Source organism: Dasypus novemcinctus, chromosome 6, assembly GCF_030445035.2.
Source record: "Dasypus novemcinctus isolate mDasNov1 chromosome 6, mDasNov1.1.hap2, whole genome shotgun sequence".
Classification (NCBI taxonomy): Eukaryota; Metazoa; Chordata; class Mammalia; order Cingulata; family Dasypodidae; genus Dasypus; species Dasypus novemcinctus.
In genome coordinates this window covers 130,993,950-131,006,897 of record NC_080678.1, presented here as the reverse complement: position 1 = coordinate 131,006,897, position 12,948 = coordinate 130,993,950, and the positions used below count along the sequence as shown (strand labels likewise).

The 12,948-nt window shown below is 44.1% G+C and overlaps 1 protein-coding gene and 1 non-coding gene across 24 annotated transcripts in view; one reads left to right on the top strand and one right to left on the bottom strand.

The window, feature by feature from the left end:
• The window catches only part of SHLD2 (shieldin complex subunit 2), a 93,886-nt gene that overhangs the window by 35,143 nt on the left and 45,795 nt on the right, over positions 1-12,948 (bottom strand). For 17 of the 23 annotated variants that reach the window (XR_011649129.1, XR_011649127.1, XM_071215962.1 and 14 more), the window contains 2 exons: positions 2,962-3,284; positions 920-2,436 (listed from right to left, as the gene is read on the bottom strand). Coding sequence is in view for 20 of the 23 variants with exons in the window: in XM_071215962.1 (XP_071072063.1) it covers positions 920-2,432 (1,513 nt within the window). In the remaining 3 variants the exon portion in view is untranslated. Of the gene's footprint in view, positions 1-919; positions 2,437-2,961; positions 3,285-5,643; positions 7,053-12,948 lie in introns of those variants that run through there. The other 6 variants (XM_071215963.1, XM_071215957.1, XR_011649130.1 and 3 more) reach the window with 5 other exon arrangements.
• LOC131279052 (small nucleolar RNA SNORA17) lies at positions 3,212-3,291 on the top strand. The gene has a single exon (XR_009186393.1). It is a non-coding gene; the product is annotated as a small nucleolar RNA SNORA17 (small nucleolar RNA).

Below are 12,948 nucleotides of genomic sequence, written 5' to 3'. Positions count from 1 at the left end.
GCAGGGGTACCTCTGCTGTAATACCAGCACTGATTTTAAAGTGACTCACCAAAAACATGTACCAAAATGTCAGATTTTCTATGTGAGGTGAAAAGTGGGATTGAAAACGGTATGTGCGGAAAACGGACTTGGCCCAGTGGTTAGGGCGTCCGTCTACCACATGGGAGGTCCGCGGTTCAAACCCCGGGCCTCCTTGACCCGAGTGGAGCTGGCCCATGCGCAGTGCTGATGTGCGCAAGGAGTGCCGTGCCACGCAGGGGTGTCCCCGCGTAGGGGAGCCCCACACGCAAGGAGTGTGCCTGGAAGGAAAGCCGCCCAGCGCGAAAAAAGTGCAGCCTGCCCAGGAATGGCGCCACCCACACTTCCCGTGCCGCTGACGACAACAGAAGCGGACGAAGAAACAAGACGCAGCAAACAGACACAGAGAACAGACAACCGGGGGAGGGGGGAAATTAAATAAATAAATAAATCTTTAAAAAAAAAAAAAAGAAAACGGTATGTGCTCTATGATTACAACTACATGGTAAGCGTAGGGCGCTGAAGATGCTAACGGAGGTCGAGTTACAGCTTTGCCACTCCCTAGGTGCTTCATGTTGGGCAAGTTAGGTCCTTCTCTGGGCCTCGGTTTCCTCAACTGAAAGAGTTGTCACAATCAGCACCTGCCTTAAAACACTGCTGCAAACACACAAGAGCCTGGCGATTCGTCCTGAACACTGCACAGCAGGTGAAGAGGGCGGCAGGCGAGGGTTCTTGAAGGAGAAGGTGAGTTTCTGGAAAGGAGGACGGAGCCAGTTAAAGGTAAAGAGCAGGGGTGCTGAGGAGACCACGGGGGGGTGCCGGGAGGCAGCTCCTGGAGAGGGTCCTGTGGCAAAACCCACAGCTTTATCAAATAAACTACCCTGGGCCACGATGACCTCACCTGTGAGCAAAACTATATCTCCAGGAAACACTGTAAGTGCCCAAAATGCGGCAGTCCTCCACAGAAAAACCTTCTTCCTCGTTTCTGATTGGTCTATGACTACCATTGTTGCCAAAGGTACTTTAGAGCCAGAACTTGGTCCTGATTTTATGTTTATTTCTTTCACATAACATGGCAATAACACCATGACTAGACAATTATACTTCCAACTTTTATAATCACAGTTTTTTATCAATGACGTTTTTTTAAAACGCTTGAATTCAGAGGCATTGCTCGGGCCCACTGTGACAGCAGGATCCTCTGTGTGAGACAGCAACTTAGTTTTCTCGGATACTGGGAGGCCTCGTGACGGAGCCTTAGAATGGCCCAGTTTCTCTTCCGAGCTCCTGCTTCTCTTGGGAGAGCTGGGACAGAAGGCACTCTGTTGGGAGCACAGTATTCCCGAGCCACACGGCTCAATGCATATCTCAGTGGGAGGCAGTTTATCTTCAGAACTGAAAAGTTCCTGAAATGCAGTATTTTCTTCAAGACCTTTTCCGGCATTTATGTGAATGTGGCTACTTACTGTTTCAGGACAAACAGGACTAAAAAGTTCAAGGGAATGAGCTTGCTCTTGTCCGTTCCCATATGCTCCATCGCGGGATGGGGGCAGGTTGTCGTCAGTGACCCTTTCATCCCCTTCACTTGCCCTTGGTTCACTCTCCATGGGTATGGCTCCTTTATTTGCAGAATCCTGCCCTTTATGCTGCCTTTGAGCTAAAAGAGCAATCTGGCTGGAGGCCAGTATACTTAGAAATTCAGTGTCAGTAGATACTTCACAGGCTGAGACCTGGCTAACTGCTCCGTTAGATCCTGGCTCATCTACCGTTCTAGAGGGAAAGCACTGCGGACGCTGGTTTTGTATTTCATGAGGCACACACTCTGCTTCTAGAGCTCCTGGCCCTCTCTTAGTCTGTCTGGTACTACAGACCAAATCCAAAACAGCTGTGTATCTACGAGCTGCCTGGGAGGACAGATGCTCACACTGCTGACTGCAGATACCTGACGGATCACTGTGCTGTCCTTCTGGGATCTCATTTTCACCCGGAAGCTGTCGCGGCGTTTCACCTGCAGTTAAAGGTTGAACTCCGCCCTCGAGTTCACGCACCTGCACACCACAGTTAGCTACATCACTCATCCCTGAGGAGCGACTTTTCTGGAACTTTATATTCTGTGCTTCAGAAATACAGCGTCGAGAGTCATCTCTCAAAGGAGGAGATTTAGTCCTAGAGCTCGCCACAAAGCCACCACGAAGAAGCTCTGCAGAACCTGTAGCTTCCCGGACTTGCTCTTTAAGGTTTCTGTGCTTGCAGCTGTCATCCTTCACAGGTAAAGAGTGCTGGCTGCACAAAAACTGAATTTTTCTCCAGGGCTCAGGAGTGGGTATTATAGAAGCTGGTTCCTGTGATGCTGTCATTTTCAGTGGAACAGCTGGGGCCCCAAAAAAAATGTGGACTTGAGATTTTCCACTCATGTTCCTGATAAAAATGAAAACCAAAATTAATATTTTGTCAACACATTTTTAAACACTGACATCAACTTACTAATGTGCCAAAAGTGAATATAATACAAACTATGAGTCAAAAACATAATTAAGGTGATTTGTATTTCACTGAATTATAAAATTCACAAATACACAGGAAATCTAAGACAAAGCAAAATAGTCACAAAAAATTCTTCATCTAAAGGAAAGGGAAATAAAACTAAGAATACTAATGTCAAACAAGTAAATTCTTAGTAAGTGCATTTCTTGTGTTGTATGAATTCATCCCATTTAAATAACCTTAGTAAACAAGGGGTTTTAAAAAAGCATGTTTTAAATTGTACTAGAGCAGAGATACTTAACCTTTTTTGTTCCATCAGATGGAAACCACAGCCCCCAGGTCCACAATGCTCTGTGCATTGTTTAACACACGCATCACCCCTGCACCAACATAGTCCCCACAAGAACAGTGTTTTTTTATTTCAATTCAGGCTCACGGATATCTTGTTAAGAACTATACCAGAGCTCTCCGGGTTGCTGAGGAGGCCACGGGAGGAAGTTTCCTGCTGGAAACGAAGCGCCTGTAAGGGGACGTCAGCCTCTCGGGTGAGTGGACGTGTTGGTGCAGGAGCAGGTCCCCAAAGCCAGTGTCACGTTTATAAGTTGTTTGCAAAGACGCTCCCATTCCAGATGACCATGAGAACTGGCCACGTACTGCATCCAGGTAATAGAGAAAAGCTCCCTCTTCAGGGGCCTAATCTTCACTGTAAACTGCCACCAAAGGCGTTGCAGATGTGGCTGCTGTGTCACATTTGTGTCATTAGGTGGCAGATAGAAGAAAGCCTACAAAAAAAAAAAAAAAGAACTATACTAGAGTCGCCTTTAAATTACAAACAGCCATCTTTCATACTCCCTGGGTTATCTCAGTAAGTTTAGAACCTCCTTCAAGTGGGAATTCAGTTCCTAAGGCCAAAACAGAAGGCTCAAACCAGAAGGCGGAAGAAATTAGTAACTGAAGTTCTCTTCAAAATGCATAAGTGATGTTTTATGTATCTTCTCTCCAATCTGCTACCACAATCAAACATTGGGTCTCCATTTTTCAATCCTCTCTCAAATACAAATAGGTTATGATTAGTCATCTTAAAACATGGATAAAAATAGAAGCTCCTAATTTAAACTTTTTTTCATGAACTTTGTGGCATTTGATACAAGTAATCTAAATAAGCATCCTACTTACTGAGATAACAAACAAGAATCTTGCCTGTACTGACTTGATAACAACTGATTTTCAATCAACATTTGCTAAAGAGAGTCTTCCTATTGTTTGCTAAAAACTTTTTGACTGTGCTAAAAGGGGAGGGGAGGGAAGAGAAAGGGAAGAAAAAGAAAAGAAAAGAAAAGGAGAGAAAAATAGTGAATGTAAGCAAATAGTTTCAAAACCATGTAACAAATGCCACAAGCCATAAACAGGAAACCCTAAGGACCTACTGGGGAGGATGCTACTCAGGGAGGATTGTTTCAAACCAAGGAAACAGTGTCTGCAAAAGGAAAGGGCAGAGCATGACTAAGGACTTTCATTGAGTCGAGTGTCCTGGACAAAAAGGTAACAGGTCATCAAGTCACGAAAGTCCAACTGGCAGCAGAAGTCCAGGAAATGACCACTTGCACTCCCAGGCCACTCCTGTCAGTCCTAGAAGATCTGCTTGTTGTTTCCTCTTCCAAATACAATCTCAGGATGAATCTGTGATTCAATCCAACGTGGGAGATGCTTCCTCACCCTGTGCGCTCATCCCTTGATCTCACTGCCGTGATCGTACACCCCCGTCCCCATCATCTATTCCATAACCACACACTCAGTACCCTACGTGCTTCCCTAACTTAAACGTCAAGCTTTCAGCAATCTGACCACTTTCCCCCTCTTCCCACTCCCTCCCTCCAGACGCACAACTCCAGTAACTCTTGGGCTACATGGACCATTGCTGATCCTGCCGCGTTTATACAGTCTCCTTAGCCCAGTCGGAGGCCCGGGTCCAGTATTATGATCCTCTAACCTGACCGCTCCACCTCCTGGGTACGTGCCCAGCGAAACACCAACTCCGCCTGAATAGCCCCTAATCCACATCTGTATCCCACTGGCTGAAAGGGACTAGAGGAAAAATACAACCATCTGAAAACCAGTCGTATTTTAACGTCGTCACTGCTAACCTCCAGGGGCTTCAGAGCAATCCAACTACCTTTCCTTTATCCACTCACGCTCCCACTCTCCCAGATGACTTCTTTATCCCCTTCCACTCCTTCAGTCTCCAGCATCTCCCCTGCCTCAATCCTGCAGGCGGGGCACAGGTGATCGTGCTGCCCATTTCCATTCACAAGCACTCGCCCGGCTCTGCGCCAGGCCCTACCACCCTGTTTCTATGGATGAACAGCCCATGTTTCTCCGCAAGGCCATCTCCTGCCCACTGGGGCATCTGATCTCATTCCCTCTTTCCTACTCAGACTCGAACCACTTTCTCCTTCCCTCCTCCACCCAGGGCTTTCCTCCGTACTAGAGCATCTCCATCGACCCACAAACATGCTGTTACTTTCCCTGTCCCCTACCCACCTCAACTTACTGTCCCATTTTCCTGCTCCCCTCTACAGCAAAATTCCTGAAAAAAACTGTCTGTGCTCTCTCTGCTCCCATGTCCTCTTAAACCCACTCCCATGAAACAGCTTATCTCAGGTCTCCAACAACTCCTCACATGGCCATGCTGCAGTGGACTGGAGTCATGAAACACATCTAGAGCCTTGCACGCACAAAGATGACAAAAAAATCTACACAGAGTTCACTCTGGGAAGATACTGGGGAATTAAATCATTGTTTTGAAAGCTAGTCAATGAGGAGAAGGAAAATTTATCCTGTCTTTAAACACGAACAATATCTCAACATGACCAATTATTTGGAGAGGAAATCTCTCTTTAGGGAGGCATTCTGCTTAAAAAAAAAAAAAAAAAAGACAAAGTCACCATTTTGCAACTTCTAATGAATCAGTGGGCCGTGGAGGCAATGATCATTAAAGAGCGATACTTCTCTACACATGCCTCTTCCGTCCCTTTTATTGAACTTGTTGGCGCTGGGGTTGGCGTATGACCAGGAGACTGCCAGCTGGGCCCTGAGCCTCAGCAGTGTTACAGTACCTACTCTCCAGTTGGTTGGACTTACCCAGGTCAGCTGACAGGGAGGTGAGGATGGTCAACCACCACATCAAGGAACCGAGAGAGTCCACAGCTGCGGGCACGAGAGTCCCATCCATCATCCATATGAGATCAAAGCCCCCTCTCAATTGAGAGGTGGAGTGGGCATTGCCACCCCAGGGTCCCCAGATGGAGGAATAAAATACGGATTAGAGTGGACTTACTAGTATTCTACTATAGAGTGATTGTGACTCTAGCAATGAAGAAATTATATCACTGATGTGAAGACAATGGCATGGGAGTTGCTGAAGTCAGGGAGAGGGAAAAGGAGGTGTGATATGGGGGCTTTTTCAGGACTTGCAATTGTCCAGAATGATATTGCAGGGACAGATGGAGGGCATTATATATCCTGCCATAACCCAGTGACTGGGAGAGAGTGTAGACTAGAGTGTAAACTATAATCCATGCTGTGTAGCAATGTTCCAAAATGTATTCATCAATTGCAATGAAGGTACCACACTAATGAAAGAAGTTGTTGATGTGGGAAGGGTGGGGGCTGTGGGGAGTGGAGTATATGGGCACCTCCTATATTTTTTAATATAACATTTTGTGTGATCTGTGTATCTTTTTAAAAATAAATAAAAAATATATTTAAAAAATTTTTAAAAGCATTAAGGAGCTGTGCTAACAGCACAAAGGTGGAGGTAGGAGGGAGGGGGCGGGACCTGTAGATGTGAGGCCAATTGCAAAGTACGGACCTTACTGAGATCCTGATTGGGAAAAAAAAAATGGAAAAACCATTATAAGACAATTAGAGAAACTGGAGCCTTAGCTGATACTTGATAACATTAAAGATCATTGATATTTTCAGAGTGATAATGTTAATGAGGTTAGGTTTGAAAGAGTTCTCAGGTGCTGGAGTTGCATACTGACTGTTTGCAGGTAAAGTGGGTGACATCTGAGACTACTTCAGCTCAATGGGGAGGTGGAGAAAGGGAGGGTACAGACGAACCAAGAACAGTGGTGTGCTGGCAAGGTGATCGGACACACAAGTTTTCTTGCGCTCATCACTCTACTTTTGCAAATGTTGAAATAGCCTGTCATACAAGTTTTCTTTTTTCTTTTATTTTTTAAGAGATAATGTTACACATGCTGGACTGAGAAAAGGTTTAAATAGTCCGACAATACCCAGTTTTGGGGAACTTGCTTCCACAGGTGGAAGAGTAAACTCGTATATCACTTTAAGAACAACTTGGCACTATGTAGTGCAAAGCTGAGGATGTACATACTGCACAACCAAACAACTCCACTTTCAGGTTCCTGCCCTGGAGAGGCTCCTGTAGGTACACGCAAGGAAACAGGTCCAATAATGATCACGGGAGGCTTTCCAAGTCCATGAGAAGAGAATGGGCAAATCATGGCATATTCAGAGGAGTACTACATGGCAGCGAAAATAAATGAACAAGAGCTATGTGTCAATATGAATGGCTTACAAACATCACCGTAAAAAGAAAAAAGCATGGTGGCAGACTTGGCCCAGTGGTTAGGGCGTCCGTCTACCACATGGGAGGTCCGCGGTTCAAACCCCGGGCCTCCTTGACCTGTGTGGAGCTGGCCCACGTAGGGAAGCCCCACGCGCAAGGAGTGCGCCCCGTAGGGAGAGCCGCCCAGCGCGACAGAAAGTGCAGCCTGCCCAGGAATGGCGCTGCCCACACAGATAGCTGACACAACAAGATGACGCAACAAAAAGAAACACAGATTCCCGTGCCGCTGACAACAACAGAAGCGGACAAAGAAGACGACGCAGCAAATAGACACAGAGAACAGACAACCAGGGTGGGGGTCGGGGGGAGAAGGGGAGATAAATAAATAAATAAATCTTTAAAAAAAAAAGAAAAAAGCAGGTTGAAGGAGAACATGTAATTTATGGTATCATTATACAGAATTTAAAAACAAGCCTGGAAATAACAGCAAATTCAGGAGCGTGGTTACCGTGGGATGGAGGAAGGGGGTGTGTAGGTGAAGAGGGCATGGAAGGCTTCACTATACTGAACAGTCTCACTTTTTTAAGGAATAAAGAGTTTTTCCTTATATTGTTCAGAAATGTATTTTAATATAAAAAGAAAAATTCAATTACAAAAAACGCTGAGATTTTGGTTGGTTTTTAAAAAGATTTCTATGGGCGGTGGACTTGGCCCAGTGGTTAGGGCGTCCGTCTACCACATGGGAGGTCCGCAGGTCAAATCCCAGGCCTCCTTGACCCGTGTGGAGCTGACCCATGCGCAGTGCTGATGCGCGCAAGGAGTGCCCTGCCACGCAGGGGTGTCCCCCGCGTAGGGAACCCTCACATGCAAGGAGTGCGCCCCATAAGGAGAGCCGCCCAGCGTGAAAGAAAATGCAGCCTGCCCAGGAATGGCGCCGCACACACAGAGAGCTGACACAACAAGATGACGCAACTAAAAGAAACAGATTCCCGTGCCGCGGACAAAGAAGACGCAGCAAATAGGCACAGAGAACAGGCAACAGGGGTGGGGGGGAAGGGGAGAGAAATAAATAAATAAATAAATCTTTAAAAAAAATAAAAAATAAACAAAAAGATTTCTATACTTTAAAAGTTTTGTCATTACTAATGAATTATTTTCAGTATAATCAAATAATCTCTTTTTTGCAAATTAAGGCTTTTCTTTCAGTCTTAAAATTGGATGTGATGTTCCAAATAGTTATACAACACTGGACATAAACTTAATAGGCAACTGTTAATTTGTTAGCAGTGAAATAAAGATGATATATTTTTAAACAGTTTAAAATAGTGAACTATTACTAAGAAAGCAAAATGACAATTTCAGAAATCAGAGGGACTAAGCATCACTACACTCATTCTAACTATGTAGCCATCCATATCTCATCTCCATAGAAAGAATAATCTGACTATGCAAGAAGGAATGCCTGGCATATTAGACTAATATATGTCATTGTTAGATTTGCCACTAGGGGGTACCAGGCAGCACAGCAGAATTTTCAAGTTCAAAATACCTAACAAAACCAAGTGGAGCAAAGTGGATGTAGCTCAAGTGATAAGGCCTCCACCTACCATGTGGGGAGACACAGGTTCAATCCCTGGGACCTCCTCGTGAAAAAGAAGAGAAAGCATGCCTGCACGGTAAGCCAAGTGCCTGCGCGGTGAGCTGAGTGCCCGCGCAAGTGCCCCCGTGGTGAGCCAAATGCCCGCATGGTAAGCCAGTGCCCACATGGTAAGCCAGTGCCTATGCAAGTGAGTCACGCAGCAAAGTGATGATGCAGCAAAAGAAAGATGAAGGAGAGAGTCAAACTGAAGTGCAGCAGAGACCAGGAACTGAGGTGGTGCAACTGACAGGGAAGCTCTCGCCACATGAGAGGTCCCCAGAACCAATCCCTCTGAATCCTAGAGGAGAAAGATGAGAAGACAAAAAAAAAAAGAGAAAATACATACAGAAGATCACACAGCGAATGGACAGAGGCGGCAAAAGAGCAGGGTGGGGACGGGAGGGGGGAAACCAAGTGGAGGGAAGTGGATGTGGCTCAAGTGATTGGGCTCTTGTCTACCATATGGGAGGCCCTGGGTTTGATTTCCAGGGTCTCCTGGCAAAGGTAAGCTGGCCAGTGCTATGGAGAGCTGGCGGCCTGTGCCATGGAGAGCTGGCACAGCAAGATGATGCAACAAAGAAAGATGCAGAGGCAAGGCATGAGAGACGCAGCAGACCAAGGAACTGAAGTGACCCAAGCAATTAAGTGCTTCTCTCTCCTACACTGGAGGTCCCGGGATCGGTTCCCAGTGTCTCCTAAAGAGAAGATGAGAAGAGAAGACAAGCAGACACAGAAGAACACACAGTGAGGGACACAGAGAGCAGACAGCGAGTGCAAACAACAATGGTGGGGGCGGGGCAACCAAGTAGAAACTGATGCAAAGTGTTAATGATAGGGAAAACTGTGGGCAGGGGGATGTGTGCATAAGAACTCTGTCATCTGTACAATTTTTCAGTACAATTTTTCTCTACAATTTCTCTTAGATACAGGCAAATCAAATGCTTAAAAGTACCGTGATAATGAACTCCCCACTCTCATGCCTGCAGATTTCCTAACAGCTTCTTCCCTTTAGCCTCAAGTCTTTACAAAAAACCAAACAGCCCTGATAGCATTTCTCTACTCTCACTTTCTATTTATTCCTTAGCCCACCTACACATGGCTTCAACGCCACCATTTTGCTTGTTTTCACTATGCAAACCAATGACCTTCTAAGAGCCAAATCCACAGGTCAGTTTGAAACTGGTTCCTGGAACAATCCTTTCCAAGTCTGTGAGACCACCAAATTGGAACTCTTTTGTACTTCATTCGTCCATCCAACCACAAACACACCGAGTTATCTATATGTATAGTTACTTCAGTATGCCTTCACTGTGTGTCCTACAAGTGTGGGACACCTCAAAGTCCTGCCTGGTAACTCAACAAATTGTAACACATTTTTTAAAAAAGCATTTATACCTAAGACTGCTGCTGCTAAATCCTTCAGTTGATAGGGGTGGTGGGTGTGTGGGCAGGGAGGAGGGAGTGAGGGGAAACCAAGTGAATTTTATTTTAGTCTACATCATACGTGGAACTGGCTGAGCTGCTGAACTGGATTGTTTTAAGACCTAGTATTTTATGTAAGTCTGAATCTGATCATGTTTCTTAACAACAAATTTAAAAACGCTTCATTCAATGTTGTGGTTTCCCCCTACTTTTATTTTTGGAGTCTTTAAGGAAACAACTATTTCAGGAGGAAAGTACTATGTTTTGATGTTATAAAAACAAAATATTTCTCAGAGCCAAAATAGACTGACTGAAGAGTTAAGTTATGGGCAACTGATAAACTTCAATGATTCTAGAATGTTTGGGATGTACTCAAAGGGTTAACGCTCATTAAGATACCAGATGAAACCTTCAGGGACACAGCCATTAACCCAGTTAATAATTAGACAATTTCTCAATCTGCAGTCAGAAAGGCCAACACAACCACAGCCCTTTATCTTTAGTGTGGTCAGAGTCTGATGAATGGGTCAAAGATTTATACAACGGGATGAACCATATCAGCAGGTTTTGTCTTTGTGAAATGCTGCAACTAAAAATGCTTATTACAAAATACACGTGGTTAAAAGAAAGTGCTTTCTCCATCTTAATACCAACCACAAATCTCACTGTTACAATGCCTTCCCACGTCTACTTCTACCCAAAGTACTAGGCAATCAGAATTACTCAGGGTTATCAAGGGACAAGATGAAGACGCAGCCTGGTGCTGCTGTGAGAAGCATGGGTTTAGGACTAATACAGATGGGGGTTCAAACCTCTTCTCTGCAACTCATTAAAAATGTAAACTTGAAATTGTTGACACCGGGAAGGGGTAGATGGGGCTCATTCTACTCGTCTATTTTCTCTATATAAGTGAAAGCATCCATAATAAAAAATTAAATGTCTTTATCAAGTGAAATGGAGTTTCATTGTGAGACTGGCATGCAGTAGTCACTCAATAAATGTTAGATTTTTAGAGTTTAAACTGAGGAAATTCTACACACACATTTGATGACACAAACAAAAACTGACCCACTGTGTTTCCTTCATGTTTTTGTTTTCCTGTGTATTTTTATACAGTTGTAACCATATATGAAATAATTTTGTATTCTGCTTCAATCAACATAAGGTGTTTTAGTTTGCTAAAGGCTGCCAATGTAAAAATACCAGAAATGGGTGGGCTTTTATAATGGGAAATGATTAGGGTAAAATCTTACAGCTCTGAAGCTGTGGGAATGTCCAAACCAAGGCATCATCGGCGATGCTGTCTCACCGAGGGCCGGCTGCTGGCAGATCCTGGACTCCTGCCATGTGGTGAGGCAAGATGGCGGCTCTGCCAGGCTCTGCCAGGCTCCACCAAGCTCTGCTGGGTTCTGCCTTCTCCTCCAGGCTCACTTTCCTCCCTAGTTCAGCTGTGGGTGACCAGACATATGATTAGTCTCTCCCGAAGAGACAAGAGCCTTGTCTCTCCAGCTTCTTCAGCTTCGGATGCTCTGCTGATTCCAGCCTCCCGCCTCTCTCTCAGCCTCCTGGGGTATCTCTGTCTTTCTGTGGCAGTAAGTGATCCTGGAATCCTCTCTCACAGGGCAGGGTAAAAGCTTACAGCTCTCTTTCTCTGTGTGTCTCTGCTTTCAGTCCTCAGTTTATATAAGACTCCAGTAAAAGGATCAGGACCCGCTGTGGGTCCCACAAATCTAATCAAAGGATCTTAACTGAAGCAATCTAACCAAAAGTGATCTAATCAAAAGATCCCTTAACTGAATCTAACCAAAAGGAAGTTCATGTGCACAAGAATGGGTTGGTCTGGGTCCACAAAAGACTCAAACCAGGACATATGGCTACCCTTTTAAGTCACTTTATAGTCTTCTTAATCACTTTTAATGCTAGCATATTTTAATGATGAATCTGACTTAGTTAGCCATTATTCCCTGGTTTATTACTTTGTTTTGTAATTTGTCACTAATATAGCCAGCTATTGCTGCAATAGTTATTTGGTGCATTTATCAATTATTTTCTTATGTTAAATTCTCCGGTGTGGAATGACTGCATCAGAGATGCATACTTTTATGACTCAGTATTTATTATCATGCTTCTTGCAAAAAAACTGGACAGTTTATAATGCCACGAACAATGGCTGAGGATACCACTGTTACTGCAATTTTGCTGGAATCAAATATCATAAAAAGTAATTTTGCTAGGAAGTGTATAAAGATACTTTCCCAGTTTTTATTTATATTTCCCTAAATTATTGCAAAACTGAAAAAATAGTGAACTTTAATTATATTTGGATTAATAGTCTTAATATTTGAGGAGTATGCAATCAAATACACACACAAAGTAACAGCAAAATAGGCTAGGGAAATATTCAGGTAAATAGAACATAAGAAAATATGCATGCAACACTCTAATGAAAGAAATTGATGTGGGAGTGGGAGGGGGTGTGGAGAGTGGGGTACATGGGAACCTCTTACGTTTTTAATGTAACATTTTGTGTGATTTATGTATCTTTTTAAAAAAAGATTAAAAAAAAGAAAAAGAAAATATGTATGGCTAAAAGCGCTCACCTTCATAACAAAAAGAAAGGAAACTTTCTACTTATCAAACCAGCGAAGATTCATTTAAAAAGTACAAAGGTGCTGGGAAACAACTTACACTAGTGCGAATTTAAACCAGGAAAACCTTGCTGGAGGGCAATCTGGCAAAGTGTGTCAAAAGCCTTAAAATTCTGCATCTCTTTGGCCCGCCATTATGT